Below are 18,612 nucleotides of genomic sequence, written 5' to 3' on the forward strand. Positions count from 1 at the left end.
AGTCTAGGGCAATGGTCCTTTAAATTTTTGAGTTCATAATCTTTTCATTTGACGATTGTGAATACCAGTGGCAAGTGCTTTCAGTGCACTTGTTATTTTTTCAACTTCACCTTGTGACCCACCTCTGTCCTTCCACAGGTCACAGTTTTGGAATTGCTGATTAGGCTTGCTGGGCCCGGTTCATATACCTTGGTAGCAGTCTGCTGTCAAGGACTTTTAATGGAATTGTAGTGAGGTGACAGTCATAACCGGCTTAAAACCTTAGCTCCCTCTTGCTTTCATACTGCTTACATGACAATAACAAGTTCCATTATCCTATTGGGAGTCTCAGGGAAGGCTTCAATCAAAAATTTTGCAAGTAAGGTTAGAACGTATTACAGTGGATGGGCCCACGGTTATTGTCTTGAATCCATACAATACCAGTGCTGACTGTGGCCAGCAACCCCGCAGGGTAACTTGCAGTTTTTGCTAGGATCAACCAGAGAAGGGATCTGGCCCCCACGATCTGCCTTTTGAGCTGCACGTGAAGTGTCTTCCTCTGACTCATGTCTGCATGACCCCGACATGTAGATTGTGGTGTGATGAGAGGTGGCGGCTGATATCACATGCTTTGTTAGTACTAGTGTTTAAAAAGTACAATGTTGCAGCACATGAAAAAGTAGTATTCTAAGCATAGTTGATATAAACTTTAATTATACTTCAAGTGGCCTTAAGTTGTATTTTTGTTGATGTGTATTGGTGCTGTTGAAAGTGCTTATTAAAGTCTTTGTTCAACTACGCCTGTATCTAATGTTTTAATAAATAACTATTGGCAATGAAGTGAGAACGACATTATATAACTAATAGTTATTTTTTTAATACATTAGACACAGGCGCAGTTGAACAAAGATTTAAATAAGCATTTTCAATAAGAAACTCTCAAGAATGCAGTGCAAAATTACATTTTAAAATGCTCACTTTGTTTTTTCAAACTGATGCTTTTCAATGTCTTGTTTTTGTCAGTGTATATCTTGATGTATATGATATGAAAATAACACAACACTTTGTAACACTAAAGTGAGCATTTAAAAATCTAATGTTGCAGTGCATTCTTGGGAGTTACTCACAAAGTGGGAACAACATGCTCAATTTATTTAATCGGCTCAGTGATATCTTGATTTGACATTTCAGCTACAGCTGCAGACTGCAAGTGTATACTAAAGATTTTACTGTGCTGAAGTACAGGTGTGAACCAGCGTAGTTTATAGACTTGTCAGATAACTAAAACTGAGTTAATTGGCTGGGACAAAAACAGACTAACCCTCCAGGACTGGTGTTGTGCACCCATGCTTTAATCCAGCCAATCTTCCCTTGTAATAGTACTGTAAGTACAAGGGATCCCACTCTGTGAATTGGCATCTGGATATATCAAACTATATAGAACAACATATGAAAAATTGAGCAAAATTTGAAAAGGTAGTTTTGAGATAATTAGATTTATTAATTTTAATTCTGAGCCAATTAATGCAAAGAATTATGCATGGTAAATAATAATAGCATCTTGTCCTTCAGGTAGCATTGAAAGTATCTGTCATTGTATCTCAAACCAGCTGCTGATTTTCAAATAGCTTTATTAGGATGACAATTAATACTGTATTGAGTAAAATAGTGTATTTAAAGGTACATTTCTGTATGGTTTAAGCAGCAAGTGGATGGGGAACTGTACTTGTGAATGGGGAAATTGCCGGCTAGAATGTGGGTCACTGCTGTTGTCCCCAGAGCAGAAGCAACTCTCTTGCATTACCTCTGTGGATATCCATCTTTCCATTTATGTCACAAATGGGAATGAACAGGTCTTGTGTAAAATGTAGGCCACGTCAGAGAAGTGCTTCTGCTAAGCATATAAAGATTGTTTGATTCTTGCTACAGTTACTGGTTTTAGCAGGCCCGGATGCACAGTATCTAGACTGGCAGAGAGATGCTATTGCGATTCTGGGAATACACGATTGGCAAGGAAAATGTGGAGGAGGGGGGTGTTTGCTCTTGGTGTGTATTTGCTAAAGGTTGGTGCCAAGCAGACATGGGAGGCCAAGTTGGCAGCTGTAGCCAGTTGGTGCTTAGCTCCATCTTCCAGACTAACTGACCAGAGTCCTTGTGGTTTACACCTCTCTGTGATCTGGCAGGTTTTTGCAGGGCAGACAGAGACTTACCTGTTAGAGAAGTGATAGTCAATCACAGGCCCAAACGGAGCAGCCACAGTGTCTCCTGGCTTCTGTGCACACTGCCCATTTCTCTGACCCTGTCTTGAAGGGAATCTTGAGGCACCTCTCTGACAAATTATCTTGCATTTACCTCTGTGTTATTTTTTTTAAGGGGCGCAGTGTAAACTAGTATTTACTATCAAATGTATTTATACTGTGAGTTTTTTGAAGAAAAGCCTTACAAGCACCCAAACATTGACCAGAAGAAAAGGGTTTAGCCAGATGTTCAAGGGCAAGCACAGTCCAATGTTTAGCTGTTAATTGAAGCCTTTACGCTTTTTACACATACCAAAGTAATTCTCCTAATAGTAAATGATATGGCTAAATTTGTGTTCAAAATTGACCACCTGTTAGTGAAACAGTTTACAGTTGCCCCTTAGTATGTATTGTGGATTCACAGTTGTAAAGGATTGATCACTGTTCAGATTTTTTTAAATGGATCAGTTTAGAGCCCAGCTGTGCTCAACACCATGGCACCATGTTCATATAAATGTAAACCAAACAGTTAATGTGAGAACGGACTTCTCTCTGTTCATGATGATGATCAGGTATTCCCTTTCTCAAGAAAACAGGGAGGGAACATGATCTTGAGTTGATGCAACATGGTCATATAGTAACAGTGCAATTTCAGGCATGATTTTGTCTACTCTCTCCATAGCCAATACATGAAAGTTTATTGAAAGTTTTATAAACAGAAATATGAATGTAGGCCTGTGTGCAGAGCCCGGAAACCCAGAATTTGGGTATAAATGAAAAAAAAACTGGACACATCATATACCTACTTTGTTGTTTAATGAGAAAGCAAATTCTACTGAATTGAGAGGTCTATTTGCTATCACTTACCACCTGGCCCTGGTAATTGCACAAGAGGCCAGATGTTATCGGTGACAAGCTTGTGGGTAGAAAATGATCAGCCAGGGACATAGAATACCAACATGTGAGTCTTCACAGGTCAAATTCATTTGGAGACAGCTAAGCTACTGTCCTCAGAGGACGCTTGACAAGGAGTTGTTTTGAGTTGGTTTCAGGGCTGTAGCTGGCAGGGAGGAGAGGACTGTGGCATCTGTGAGATCATTTGACTATGTACTGAGACAAGATGCTGTTACAGCCCGTACTAGTGGTGTTGCTGGGAAGACTTGTTTCCCTAGTGTGAAATTGTGGATCTTATCACTGCCTTTTAGAATGAAGTGCTTTTTAGGAGTTTTAAATATATATATAGGCTATACTAAAGCCCACATCACATCTTGAAATGCACTTCTTGTACGTCGCTTTGGATAAAAGCGTCTGCCAAATGAATGTAATGTAATGTAATCTTGTTTTTTTGTTACATTACAACCCTTTTAAAACCATTGGCAGTGTGATACTCACAAATACGATGTACCTAATGCTGACTCTTTGGGTAACATACAGTAATGTGATGTGCTTGAGAAATACTGTGTAAAAACTAAATAAGCCAAGATGACCTGACCCAAACAACTGAACCATTGTTGATATAACAATCAAATGATAAATACAATACTTGATAATTTATCTTATTGTTTTGTGTTCCTTTTCATTGTGGTGATCTACGTAACTGAAAATATGTAACTGAAAATCAGTTTGAAAGCCAACTGCAAGCCAGGCATAATCACCCAATCAGTGCCTGACCTCACTAATGCTCTTCTGGCTGAATGGAAGCAAACCCGTGCAGCTATGTTCCAGCATCTAATACAATGCCTTCCCTGAAGATTTGAGGTTGTTATAGTAGCAAAGGGAGGACCAACTCAATATTTAATGCCCATAATTTTGGATGAGATGTTGAACGTCATGTGTCCACTTACTTTTGTCTGATCAAAAAGCCTAACTCTAAGGTGTTAGCCAAACCTAAGAAGGACAGCTTAAATGATCTGTAGTTTCTGGTTAACTTTATAAGGACTTTTTTACGGCCTCTGCTTGGTAAGATAAACCAAGCACTGGAATTACTCTGTGAAATATTCCAAGCCAATTGTTGTATCTGCCAAGACTACTTACTCTTATGGTTTTAACGCACAAAACATGAATAATCTCCTACAGCTTTGCACTCGCAGGTTCTAGGCCTATACTTAGCAGGTGTTGTATCCATAGGAGAGTATGGTGTGGTGTCATTATAATAAACATTTTCATTAAATAATTTCATACTTTTTTACATTTAGATTATTTTGAAATACTGGGTAAAATGTATATCACTGAAAAATGAAAATGATAATACCACAAATAATGTAATTTAATCTAATTAAAACACCTTAAAATTAGCAATTGTTCTGTTTTGTCAACAAAAAAACATTCCACTTCATAATTTACACCATACCAGGGCATTGCCCTAACTAATACTTGTTTTTAAGAAATCTAAGCAATAAAATGGGTTTGTAAAAGATGTTACTAAGGGATAACATTCCAAATGATAAATTATTTACAGAGGGTTCAGATGTGAATTCCTTATCCTAGTACGTCTGTCATATTTGCCAGTCATATACCACCCTTTTCTTTATTCCTTATGTTCAGTTCAGTACTTTGTCTGTTAAAAGTTAATGCTTAACTTAAAACAAAGGCTAACATAAACTTATCAGTTGGTGTAACTGTAATATCGGGTTACAACAAATGATAATTTACTTACGCTGACTGACTTTCGTTGTGTAAACAAATTTAACTCCCAGTTGTTCGGCAACCTATGTGTAGACATGACTCAAATGTCTGCATTTACACTGCATATAAATACTTTAACTAATTTGTATAGTATACAGGCCTACTAAATGATGGGATTTTGGTCAGCACATAAGAGGGTTTGAAAATTGATTTAGGAAAGGCTTGCTAAAGTTTCTGCTTAATCAGAAGGTCCTTCACAAGGGTCTTTATCATATCATGTACTGTCTAATGAATATTGTCATGTGATAAGGTCGAGCACAGTGTTATTTTTTTGGTTGCATTGAATGAAATTTTTTAAATGAAAATATATGGACAAGTGTTTCAAGTAAAGCAATACTGATGCTCACTGAAACTACTGGCCTATTTGCAAATCTCTCGGTTTTTATTCTGACAAATTTTTGCAGTCATACGGGCATAATGGAACATTTATTTTTGTGGTTAGCTAGCCCGCAAGCTAGTTCTGTCAGATATCTTGTACAGTGGATGCTGTGGAATTACCTGTAAACTATGCTTTTTGCTGTCACACTCATGTCAGCGATAACTAAAACCACACATTGCTCCAGTGGGTTATTGCAGTTTGAAACAGTGTTGTGCTTGAACTTGGCTATATTAAGAACAGAACCACGTTTGGGTGCTGTGGCTCTAAAAGTAGTTCTTGTTCTTTCGAAACAACATTTTTTTCCTATTTGGACAGTTGTTTTATATTATTCCTGTTGCCTTTTTATGCCTCCGCCATGGCACAGCCATGGCCGGAGGCATTATGTTTTTTGGTTGTCCGTTCGTTCTTCCGTCCGTCCTTCTGTCCGTCTGTCCCGATTCTCGTGAACGCAATACCTCAGGAACGCCTTGAGGGAATTTCTTCACATTTGGCTCACACATCCACTTGGACTCAAGGATGAACTGATTAGATTTTGGTGGTCAAAGGTCAAGGTCACTGTGACCTCACAAAACACATTTTTGGCCATAACTCAAGAATTCATACGCTAATTATGAAAAGTTGCACACAAATGTCTAATAGGATAAATTGATGAAGTGATGACATTTTATATCCGAACTGGCTACTGGTTGGCGGAGGCATACAACCGTGAGGCGGTATTTCTAGTTTCTTGTGCAGCAAGTTTCAAGTGAAATGACCTCTAAAAATAGCCAGAGAGGTTAATGTGCTGAAATAGCTGAGATGCCTAAGACACCCATGTAGCAGCCAATAATGTAATAACTACCGTTAATGTAATAACTGCCAATAACGTAATAATTTTTCCTTTCTTAATGTAATAAAAGCCGATAATGTAATAACTGACCAATAATGTAATACATTTTCTGAACCAATAACGTAATAACTTTTTGCATATAATGTAATAAGTTATTACATTATTAGCTGGGTTTTTAAATAAATCATTAAAAATGTAATAACAGGAGCCGATAATGTAATAATATACTTATATCGCTTTAAGTTTTATTTATTGGCTATAAATTGTCACACTTCTATGACACTTACCCTTGCTTCCTCTTTCAAATAGCTGCTCAAAAACCTGACCACACGCACGCGCACACGCACACACACACACCCACTCTCTCTCTAGGAATTATGACTATTTATTTGTTTGTGGTGCTTGGTTAGACTTATCTCCAGCCCTGCCTTCTACTCCTTAACCATTTGAGTACCAAATGAAGTGCGAGCACATATGTTTGCAAACACAGACAATTACTCTTATGTCATATAATATGAAATCTATACCTCTTTGAAGATGCTTTGTCCACGAATACAAAGACCACCATTTCTTTTCATGAAAAATGTCATCTTTATGAAGATGCTGTATTCTCTTTTTTATTTGAGAACACAGCATCTTCAAAGAGGTATAGATTTCATATTATACAACATAAGAGTAATTGTCTGTGTTTGCAAACATGCGTGCTCCCACTCAATTTGGTACTCAAATGGCAAAGGAGTATAAGGCAGGGCTGGAGATAAGTCTAACCATCAAGTTACACAAACAATTCATTCCTAGAGAGAGAGAGAGAGTAGGTGTGTGTGTGTTTTCTCAGAGTTAGGACTAAGATTCAGGGATCAGGATTGGCCTGGTTTTTGAGCAGTTAGGCTATTTGAAAGAAGCAACAGTAAGGGTAGGCCTAAGTGTTATGGAAGTCTGACACTTGATAATAAATAAAACTTATACATAGTGATACAAGTATATTATTACATTATCGGCTCCTATTATTACATTTTTAATGATTTTTATTAACCCAGCTAATAATGTAATAACCAGTCAATAATCTAATAACTTATTACATTATGTGCAAAAAGTTATTACGTTATTGGTTCAGAAATTTTATTACATTATTGGTCAGTTATTACATTATCGGCTTTTATTACATTAAGAACGGAAAAATTATTACGTTATTGGCAGTTATTACATTAACGGTAGTTATTACATTATTGGCTGCTACAACCCACCCCCGTCACCATCATCACAAACAGCTGATGCTGGAAGTTGCCAAGTGTTAAGCAAATGAAACTACTATTAAAATATTCTAAAATTTCCTACACACTGATTGAGCAATCAACCAAAAAGTGATTGGATCGGGTACCAAACAACAAGTTATTCTCTCTTCAAACAAATCAACATGATCTGTGCTATTATGGAGGACTAAATGTGCCAAAATTAAATTAATAAATGTGGGATTGTATAAATAAATATATAAATAAGGAAATTGGTAAATAATGAAATAAATACTTCATTTTATTTTGAAGTAAATACATACTTTTCACCTCATGACTGTCCTTTATACAAAAACGGTATCATATTTTATTTCATAATAACAATTTGTATTTCTGAATGGCTGTTTTCATTTCATAATGACACTTTTCCGAATGACTCAGTTCTGAATGGCGTTTTTATTATTTCCAAACTTCCTTTTTTGATTTCATAATTTTCAAAAAAGTATTTATTTAATTATTGGCCTATTTATTTATATAATTCCATATTTATTTATTTACTTATTTATTTATTTATTTAATTAATTAATTTTGGCACGTTTGTCCCCCATATGCTATATCCATTCATTCCTACCATTTCTTTCTCTTCCATAACATGACATAATGACGAGAACAGGCCGTTCAGCCCAACAACAATCGGCATTTTCATGACTAAATTAGTGCGCTGATTACCTACAGTCTAGATAGTATCTATGGGGGCCCCTGTGTTCCACCTTCTCAAATAGTAAATGGACACAAATAAATAGTCATTACATTACATTACATTACAGGCATTTAGCAGACGCTCTTATCCAGAGCGACGTACAACAAGTGCATTGGTTCACGATGTAGAGGTGCAAAAGAAACACTAGAGTGAAGTAAGGATCGTAGTGCCAGAAGTGACCACATCGATCAGGACTCCAACCCTGTAGAGTAAGCTGTTCAGCAAACAAGAATCCTACCAAGTACAAACTAGCACTGGAATCACATTTGCCTAATCAGACAAAAACAACAATCCTGCCAAATACACTAACGTAATCATATTATCCTAACTAGGTACAGTGAGCTAAACTATAGGCTAGGGAGGGGTGGGGAGAGGTGCAGCCTCTTCAGTCTGCGCTTGAAGGTGGTAAGATTCTCTGCTGTTCTGACCGCCACGGGGAGGTCATTCCACCAGTGAGGGGCCAGGACAGACAGCAGACGGGAGCGGGAAGTACAGACGCGAAGAGGGGGAGGTGCCAAGCGTCCAGAGGTGGCAGAACGGAGAGGTCTGGCTGGTGTGTAGGGTCTGATGATCCTCTGGATGTACCCTGGTGCTGACCTCTTAGCTGCCTGGTATGCAAGCACCAACGTCTTAAATTTGATGCGAGCCATAACAGGCAGCCAGTGGTCATGTACTGTTTAAATTATTTAATTAGTATGTAATTTATTTGTTATATTTAGTATTTTGCTCACAAATCACAGATTTATTATTTTATTTTTTATATTTATTTAATTTCACTACTTTTTAGTATTTTCCTTCTAGATAGCTAAGGTTATTTGCTAAGGTTATTTGCTGATTTTTTTTTGTCTGGTTGATAATTGTTTATTTATTTTCATTTTACCTTTAAGTTCTTGTACGATCTAGGACCCGCGGGTACGGGCAATTTCATCCTGAAGAAAACTGCTGTTGCCTGTGGTCTTTACTCGATTGCCAATGCCCTGTCTGTCCACTGATGCTGCTTGATTGACAGACCTCGTCACCTCTTTATAATATCGTGGCCCGAATGTGCCACATTCTCAAATATAATATTATAAAATAGAAGAAGGAAAATACAAAATAGAAATACAATGAATATAATATTGGAGCAAGAAAATAGGAAATAGAAGAAGGAAAATACTAAAAAGTGGTGAAATTAAATAAATAAAATAATAAATCTGTGATTCATGAGCAAAATACTAAATATGACAAATTAAGTACTAATTAAATCATTTAAACTATATTTATTTGTGTCCATTTACTATTTGAGAAGGTGGCACACAGGGGCCCCCATAGCGTCTAACACTGTATCAAACTTAGTCTTGAAAATCACATTTCTGCCTGTACTATGTGACCTGGCAGGTTACTCCACACATTGACTACTCTCTGTGTGAAAAAAATTCTTCCTAATGTTTGTAAGGAATGTACCTTTTTCTAATTTCCATTCATGTCCCCTTGTTCTACTAACAGAACTCAACCTGAAGAATCTCTTGTAGTTCACTTTGTTGAACCCCTTTATGAATTTAAAAGCCTCAATCAAATCCCCCATGAGTCTCCTTTTACTAAGCTTGAGTAGATTAAGCATCTTACTGTAAGTCTTTTCTCATATCTTTTATCTTTCATTCCAGGAAGCAATTTGGTTGTTCTTCTTTGATCTTTTTCCAGAGCGTCTGTACTACCCCACTTGTTCTATGGTACACTTTACTCTGGCTTGCATTGTCTGAAAAAGGTTGTCTAAGAAGCTTTACGGTGTCTTATGAAATGCAGAGGTAAATGGGACAAAGGTGGTCATAGTGTCCTGGGCCCTTGGCATCTGAACTCTTTTTAATAAGCTTAATTCACACTATACAGCAGCTGAGGCAGCGACTTCCAAGCTGCAGTTCAGAGGGTGATCTCCTTCTGAATGTCTTTAAGGAGTTTTGGTCGAATCTGATTTTGTCCATTCAAAATTGAATATTTGTACAAGGCAATGAAGACTTAAAATACATTGAAATCAGTGAAGATGTGTCTTCTTACGATGCACTAGAACTCTCCATTTTGCATCGTTTTGCTTTAGTTAGTTTATTTGCAATGCAGTTAAACCTGTTTGGACTTTTGTCAGGTTTTTGTCCTCATTACACCCAAAACTGCCTTGGGGGAGTGTTGAGGAAGATATGTTTGCTCCAGGGTATGACAGCCACATTATTTAAGCCCACAATACTTTACAACTAGTAGGGCTGGTCAGTATGGACAAAATATCATATCTCAATTTTCATATTATGATGGTATGTGGTTTTCCATTACAAATTGCACAAGACTGAAATACTGTGACTGTAGAAAAATGAGCATCAATCAGAAGGTAGTAATAACAAATTTCACAATTTTTCATTGGGAACATGAACATGAACATGAATGGTGTGAAGTACTGAATAATAGTCATAAATTGGATAGGAAACTTTAAAACCCACACACAAACTACATATGTTAGGCTACTGTACAAAATAATCAAGCAAATCCCATATTCTGAGTTTGGAATTAAATAGGGTGACCAGATATCCTCTTTCTCCCTGACATTTCTTCTTTTTGGGATTTCTAAATTCTTAAAAATGTTTGTTTTATTTGTTCCATAGGCCATCTATACAGTCGAACAGCCGAGTACTATGTTCATAACGCCTGGCCGTCCCATTTTTTCAAAATTCTATGTATACTTCTGTTTATATACCTACACTGTAGTGGGCCATTTTTTGGTGTTTGTATAGTTTGTATGTATTTCGGGCTTTCACTTTTCCCCACTAGAGGGCGGTAGGTAGCACTGGGTGGTAGGTCAGGCGTACTCATCAGGGGTGTGTCCCAATCAAGAGGCCAAAACCAGGGTGCATCCCAGTATTCCAAAAATGTATTCTCCTTTCCACCACTACCATCTCCTGTCCTCTGCTCCTTTGTGTCCTCCCTCCTTCCAATGTCCCAATATTGGAGGAGATGTGCAAAGCATACAGAACTGTATTGGCGAACTGGCTTCGAACTCATCTCTTCCCCTCCTTTCATTCACATACTTCCGGGTAGGAGACAAGTGGTAGTGGGGGAGTGGAGGAAAGGAGGTGAGGAGTGAAAAGTAATGGGGCACACCCTCGGGCTGCATTTTTGAAGCTCACTTCCTTGTCTTGTTGGGGGAAGTTGCTCTCTAGCGCCAGTGCAGTTAGCTCCTGTGTAGGCCTAGGTGTTTCAACCCCCTGTTTCAATGGTAGTCAATGGTAACAATACGGTCAAAATATGAAGTCAATCATTTTTTTCCACAAGAAAATGTAGTCGTAGTTGGTGTTTTTTCTTCTTCTAATGTCTCCCCATCTGCCAGTGTAAGTTAGTGTTATTTGGCCTCGGCTGCAATATTTTGTGGAAAAATCAGAGCCAGTTTGTATCACTGCCAAGTCTGTACTACTGTATCTCACTCACTTAGTGGATGACCAGACTTCATGTCCCTACTGTGGAGTCTCTGGCTTTAATTTGTACAACATGGCGGCAACCACAAATTGCACTTCTCGGGCTTCAAAATGCTTTTCATCGAGCCCATGGGTTGACCTCAATGGGTGATGTCACAGTGTCCATATTTTTCTACAGTCTGTGGGGTCCCAGTACTTGAAAAATGCATCTTCCTTTCCTCCCCTACAACCTCATCTCCTCCATGCCCCAGAAACCTATCTTTGTGTCCTCCCTCCCTACAGTGTTCCCATATTGGAGGATAAGCGACTTCAAACTCGGCTCCTCCTCTCCTCCCAGTAAAGGATACATCAATGTATGCTACTCTGGAGGTCTTTTCACATTTCTGGGTGACTGAATTGTGCTCACACCCACCGAGATTGAAATACCATCGCACAGAATCCAAAATTATCCAAATTCTAGAAAGCGGAGATGGTGGAGTTAGAAACTGTAATTTCTGCAATTATCCAAGATTTTTTTCAAAATTAGTGTGTTGATCAGCAGTTTATTATCACATATAGTGTGGCTAGATTGCCTTCAGTGGATAACAAAATGTAGTTTGTTTTTGTGATTCATATTTTACAGACAAATTCTGCAATTTAACACAGGCAAGCATATTAATTTATTTAGTTGTACATGAATTTTGCTTAAAAAACATGACTCTAAACATAAATAAGCATGGCAGCTACCATTATTTCAGTATGTGAATATGCATGAATGAATTTATTCAACCAACCTCATTGTGTTTTCTTTTCTGCATGTCTTGTTTACAACGTCACGTCATTTTCTTGAATGGAATTGTGGAGTTGGAAATTCAGAAACAGACACATGATTCAGAACAAAACAGACAGACAATTCTCCTTAAGTTTACTTCACAAATTCTGCATCCTATTGTTGCAATGTGCAATTTTTGTATGTTCACTGGAGATAAAAACAATGAAGTACACTTGGTGACGGGATTACTACTCAGCCCTACACCCATTGTTTTGCCACCACAAAATATGTTACATGTAGGCCTATATGAAAGTAGGGCCGCCATGCCGTGGGTGATTTTACTTTTTATACTATGTTGGAACTTGGCTAACCAACAAGATGAGTTGGAAATTCTGTGTAGTTAGGAAACTGTTGGGTTGCTGTTGTTTGACGCAGTTGTGTGAAAGGGACCTACACGGGGTCAAAGTGAATATGATTGTTTATGGGTGAGAGTCTGAGATCTGTTTAGCTGAAAGCTCAGAAAATGTGTTTTTTCCATGGTCACTGTTTTGTTTGCCATGAAGTAGGTGTGGAGGCTTTGTAGAGTGTGGACTTTGGAGAAATGTTGCTTAAAGAATCTAATTGTTGTGCATATGGATGGGTGAAATATATTTAATGAACTGAACCATTGTCCCATGTACGTACGTGTAAGTGTCTGTTGTATTGGTTTGCCGTCTTGTGGACGTAACACATTTTAACACAGCCCGAGAGTTGATAAAGTTCCGGCATGTCATTCAAAAAAGATTTTGGCCAGTGTTGACAGCTGTAATTCTGTTTATTCTGAGAGTGTCAGCCTCCTGCTGGACTCTTCTCTAGTGACGTATTTAGGGCGCGTTAGCCGTATGTGCTGGTATTGCTCACAAACTATGAAACCGGAAATATATCCAAGCATTTGCAACTATTTGCAACATTGCTGTGCTGATTCTCTCAGTCCCGACTTGATGGATCTAGGATGGACCCAGCGGCAAACCGAGTATCACTCTATCCCCACCCCTATTTGTTTCCTGTAATATGCATATTTGGCTAATATAAATAGCCTATAAAACCACTGAGTATCACATCAGCGGTTTTCTCCTGGCAGTCGGATGGGTGGTGACGTAACACAAAAAAAATGGTCAGAATGCTATAGGGAGGTAAAATGGAAGTCCTGCTGAACAGCATTTCCAGTATACGGCTACGTGCTATGCTAGCGCATTTCTTCATAGACAGCAACAGCGACAACTTTAAAGAAGTAGATCGAATCGTTCTGCAACCACAAAATTGTGAGAGCCGTTTTTAAATCGCGGTTAAAGAAGATGTTGGGATCGCGGGTGTTGGGGCAACAGATCACTATGGAAACCCCTGCCGGTGGCATGAGAACGCTCTAATAGACAGTTACAGTTTGTAGTTCTGCAACACAGAAGGGAGTTCACATTTTGAGCCATTGGTTCCCTCGGCAGACAAAGGCATAGGTGTATAGACCGCGCCCAACAATTACATCTCCTCAATATAGCTGGCTGCGTGCTATAGCTTACGCCTAATAAAAATTTAAAAAATGTAAAAACACAGCAATTGCACAACTAAAAGAATCTTCGTTGGAAAAGAGCATTTCGACTGAACAATTGACAGACAGTAAACCAATTCAGTCCTAAAAACCAGTATGGCTCAAATTGCTCGGGAAAGGTCAGTATTTAAATTCAGTTAGATGCCCTTAATGGCCTTTTTGAATGCTTGGAACATACAATTCAATACACACTCATCTGCTGAGTCTCTTGTTCAGAACTCTAAGTGCTATTTTAGCACTTAATGATATGTTAGGTGCTATTTTAGCGCTTAATGATATAGGCTAATGATAAAAATCAAGATGGTAAGATGAAACAAGACCAGGTTAAAACCTCGTATATGGCTGGACCTAACACACGTGATCCGGCCGACCAATGGTGTAACTTCATCACTCACTCAGTCACTCACTCACTCACTTAGTCACAGACATTCGCGTTTGTAGGGCTGGCCCCACTGTTGCGGTCCAGCCAAAAACACAGAACCAAATTTACGTGAAATAATTTAGTAAACACTGGGTAGCACTGGGTAGCATCGTTTGTTGTAACTTAGCCAAATTGTGAGATCAATACTTTTAATTTCAGGCCTAGATTTTTTAAAGTTTTTGTTTAATTCTTGCTAATTTTCTGACCAATGATTTGTTGTTAAGACCATTAAAAGCTTAATTTTTTGCCATTTTGGGCATGGCCCATTTTTTTTTGCCCAGGAGTGTACATGATATCAGAAGTTACAGAAGTGAATGCTCTTAAGGGCTGAGAGTCTATGGCCATTGTGGTTATTTCTGTCGGATCCCTGAGAAGTGTCAAACTCTCGGTGCTGTATCGATATGGGGCATGCCCCGCCGAGCCGTAACTTGGCAGGTGGCATACCTGCATTCCCAGTTTTGTTCATTCATTATCCTGAGGACAGACTGAGATGGAAAGGGAGGGTCTGATCCTGCAAATGTCAGCCTTTATTAGTTGGAATCCTCCCTTATGTAAGAGGCTTTGTGTTCTCTTCTCCTGACTAAGAGAGTCAGCAGGTCAGTAAAGACGGAATGACACTGTCTGCGATGAACATGGACAATTTCCAGAACTGCAGGAGATGAAAGAGAAGAGAGTGCAGGTATCCCAGACTGCGACTTTGCCAAGGCTTCAGAGAGTTTATTTGCCATGTGCTCAATGGGCATGGCTTTCCAGCTTAACCAGTCTGCATGGAAGAGTTAGGCCTGGCCTGGGCAAACATCAACCACTGCAGCTCTGATTGCCTTTCTGAGCTACCTGAAAGCATAGATTAAATGAAAAAGGCGTAAATGACTAGATTCTTTATTCTTTTATATGGACTTGTGCCAAAAGGAAAAAAATGAATGGGAACAATGATGTCTTCACTCCCTTTTATGCTGCAGACTAGCTAGGCTATATCTTTCAGCAGTCTAATTGAACATTTCGAACACTGTTTCCAAAAGCTGTAAATCGCATTGTACACTGTAGTGTTGCACTATGTTGCCATAGCTGTGTAATGTGAGTGACAGTTGCACTACGGTTGCATGTATGTGAGACCTACTGGTATGTCTGACTACCCTGAGATTGCATGAAGGATAAAATGTAAAGTTTTAAAATGACACAATGCTGTGGCTTTATAAGAAATGAAACTTTGGGATTACAAGGGAATTCTGTGGTCATCCTGTGATGGTGGTTTGAATTGCTTGCAGGTTGAAAATGAAACTGAAAAATGTGAAGAAAGGACTTTGCATTAGTCCTATCTCTTGCAAATGTAAAAAGCATGTTTCTTCTCTACTGAATCCAAGGCAAACCTTGCTTTAAGAAAAATTACAGAGATATGACTCAAATGGCTTTCTTCATATTTTTTGTTTAGCTGAAACCTACCCATATAATCCAAAGAGCAGTGCCCCCTTTTTCCTGCTATTGAAAATTAACGTTTCTGTGGTTATCTTCTAATGTCGGTTGAACTATTTGGTCACATGAAGGTTGAAGATAATGTGATTATTCAAGACTCATTATTGGAATAGTCATTTGATTCAGCTGTTTGGAGGATGGGTTGTGAAGTATTTTTTTAAAAGATATTAATTGTGCTAATTAGGCTGCGTTAACTGAATATCTTTGCATGAAGTGGTTGGCCAGTTGTTGGCCACAGCTCAAATTAGGCTAACACATGACATGTTGATGCTGAAAAGCATTTTTGTCACTTGTTCCATTAAGATGTTTTCTGGTAGACACTTTTTAGCTGGTCTTAAAAGGATGTTTACGCCCTGATGTAACCGTGTTTTCTGATGTTCTGACAGAATGTTATGGAATCATGTGACTTGGTCCTGACCTCTTATTGGTGTTTTGTATGACTTATCTGGAAGGGAGTTTTTTTTTTTTTTTTTGAAGATATATTTTTATTTCCTGGTGTAACTGTGCTGTCAATGTAGCATTCCAGTTCGGACATCATATCATCCATCTTTCTTTGTTTCACCCTAAATCCAAATCTTAAATGCTTTTCCCCTCTGTCACACAGTAAGGAACACCTACTGTTTTATGGTTTTGTGGACTTTTGAACTGGGTTCTTATGGGCTCATAACCTATGGAGGCTGTCTCTCAAGATAAGGTGGTTTTATGAGTTCCTGCGACTCCAGAGATTCAGGAATTATGTTTTTGAGTTGTACATCAATGAAAGCTCACCTGATCGAAGGGATTTCTGAGAGGGTGCCTTCCTCCATTGTGTGATTTTTAACCAGTCATGATGACTAGGTTTGATTATCTACACTGTAATTAACAAACCTCATGTTGGGACATGTGTTTTTACTTGTAATTTGTCTTTGGCTATTTGCTTGCGAGTTATGTTTGAACGCAGAAAGATGTCACCTTGTAACGAAACTTGTGCTGCCTGAAAAAGGCATCATTGTTTGTTTTTGTCACGGTTACCAAATATTTGTACAGGGCTCTATCCGCCTTAAGCTAATACTGTACATTGAAATACAAATACTAGTGGGCTGAGCAGGTTGGTTTGTGGTCAGCATTTCTATTTAACTTTTGCATGGCAGGGCTGAACTTCAGACCTGCCCCATGCTTATAATTCCAATAACCTTTCTGCATATGAGCACTGGCTTTGTATGAAAATGTAGTTAAACCGGTATTACTCAGTGACTGTAAACTTAAATGCGTCGATGCGCATCTGAGCCTACATACCTCAGTTGAGGAGGCATTGAGGAGGTTGATTTACAAATGAAGATATGCATTCACATAATTCTGGAAGAAAGCAGGCTGAAGTAAGAGACTTAACACTCCAATAGTCTTTTTACTGAATGTACTATTAAGTCTCTCCTCGTTTCACCTGGAAGCCGGACTCCGTGCTGGAGATTACACTGCTCACCATGGAACCCGGAGTAAGTCAATCTCTTATGCCATATAGCCTGTAGGAACTGCACAAATAGATTGTTTTTGGTGTTTTTAACAAACCACATTTCGGAATGACATTTTGATAGAAAAGTTATGTATTTACAGAAAACCTGAATGTATGAAAAGAGCGGCAAGCGAAACAAAGGTTCATGAAATGGCTGTTACGTGGATGAAGTGGTCAGAAGTTCAGTGTGTAACACCCCAACTAAAATGCGTAGAATCTGTATTGATTGTTATTGTGTATTTTTTTGTTTTAATTTGGGGGTTTTCCTGGCTCAGAATAGGACTTAGGTGGTGACTTTGTGACCGTGACTGCTGCTGGTCCACTGCTGTCATATATTTCTCGCTATATTTAGCCACCACAATGCATTTAGATGAGCTATAAAAATGAAACGCATGAAGAAAAATCTCAAATTGGAACAATTTAATTAAATATTATTGAAAGGTTTCTCTTTGTAATGGGTAGGGGTGGGAGAAACATTGTCTATACTGAAGGATTTACATATTGTAAGGGGGTTATTCTGCAAGAATAGTGATTTTTGGAATTGCAATATGTCTTGAAATGCTTTTCTGTTTTACACTCAAAATTAGGGCACAATATTAATTAGCCTTTTAATTCAATGGCTCCTCACAAATGACAGCTTACTGTATTTAAATAACTTTTTTACATTCCCTCAAACAATGTTTGCACCATTCTTATATCAGTGGTGTTACTTGTACCTTAAACAACATTAAATGCTTTTCGGGAATGTAGCCTATACTGTTCAGGCTGCACAGACAGGTAAAAACAGTGTAGGGTTATGGCAAATACTATAGAATCCACTTAAAAGTCCTGGAAACTGGATTCAAATTGTAGTTATATTCCTCAGAAGTGACAACTGATTGTATTCTTAAAATTTAAGTTTTTAACCCTATTACAACCATTAAATTGTAATAGACACTATTAAATTATTGTAACCTGTTCAGCAGATAAAGTCAAGCTTAGCCTACATGATACAACGTGTAAATGTGAACCGACAAATTTAGAATTGGTGAAAGAAATATTTAGAGAAAACTCTGCTTGTTTAAAAAAAAAAGATCACCAACATTTCTGCTTTTGTGGGACTTTAACACAGATATCTTCGATATAGGCTACATTTAGGTTATTTGTTACTGAATTCACTTTGTGAGACAATGAAAATCATGTGACATTTTATACTAAACTGGATCCGCACATGAAAGTTTGAAAAAGAACACAAACAATAAAGTATCCTTAACCAGTTACATGTTATTTTTTCCCACCTGCACCTGATCATTGGAGAAAAAACTAGAGAAAACTGCCTGTTTTTAATAGCCCACTGCAGCAATAAAATGTTACATTGTAAATATTACAGG

The 18,612-nt window shown here is 38.1% G+C and overlaps 1 protein-coding gene across 2 annotated transcripts in view; it reads left to right on the top strand.

The window, feature by feature from the left end:
- atp2c1 (ATPase secretory pathway Ca2+ transporting 1) overlaps positions 1-18,612 on the top strand; it is a 43,811-nt gene that overhangs the window by 2,211 nt on the left and 22,988 nt on the right. Inside the window, exon 1 of one of the 2 annotated variants that reach the window (XM_064344284.1) lies at positions 16,912-17,225. The exons of the other annotated variant lie outside the window; for it this stretch is intronic. Coding sequence (XP_064200354.1) covers positions 17,214-17,225 — 12 coding nt within the window. The 5' untranslated portion in view covers positions 16,912-17,213. Of the gene's footprint in view, positions 1-16,911; positions 17,226-18,612 lie in introns of those variants that run through there. 2 annotated transcript variants of the gene reach the window in all.

The sequence above is a fragment of the Anguilla rostrata genome, chromosome 1 (genome assembly GCF_018555375.3).
Source record: "Anguilla rostrata isolate EN2019 chromosome 1, ASM1855537v3, whole genome shotgun sequence".
NCBI lineage: Eukaryota > Metazoa > Chordata > Actinopteri > Anguilliformes > Anguillidae > Anguilla > Anguilla rostrata.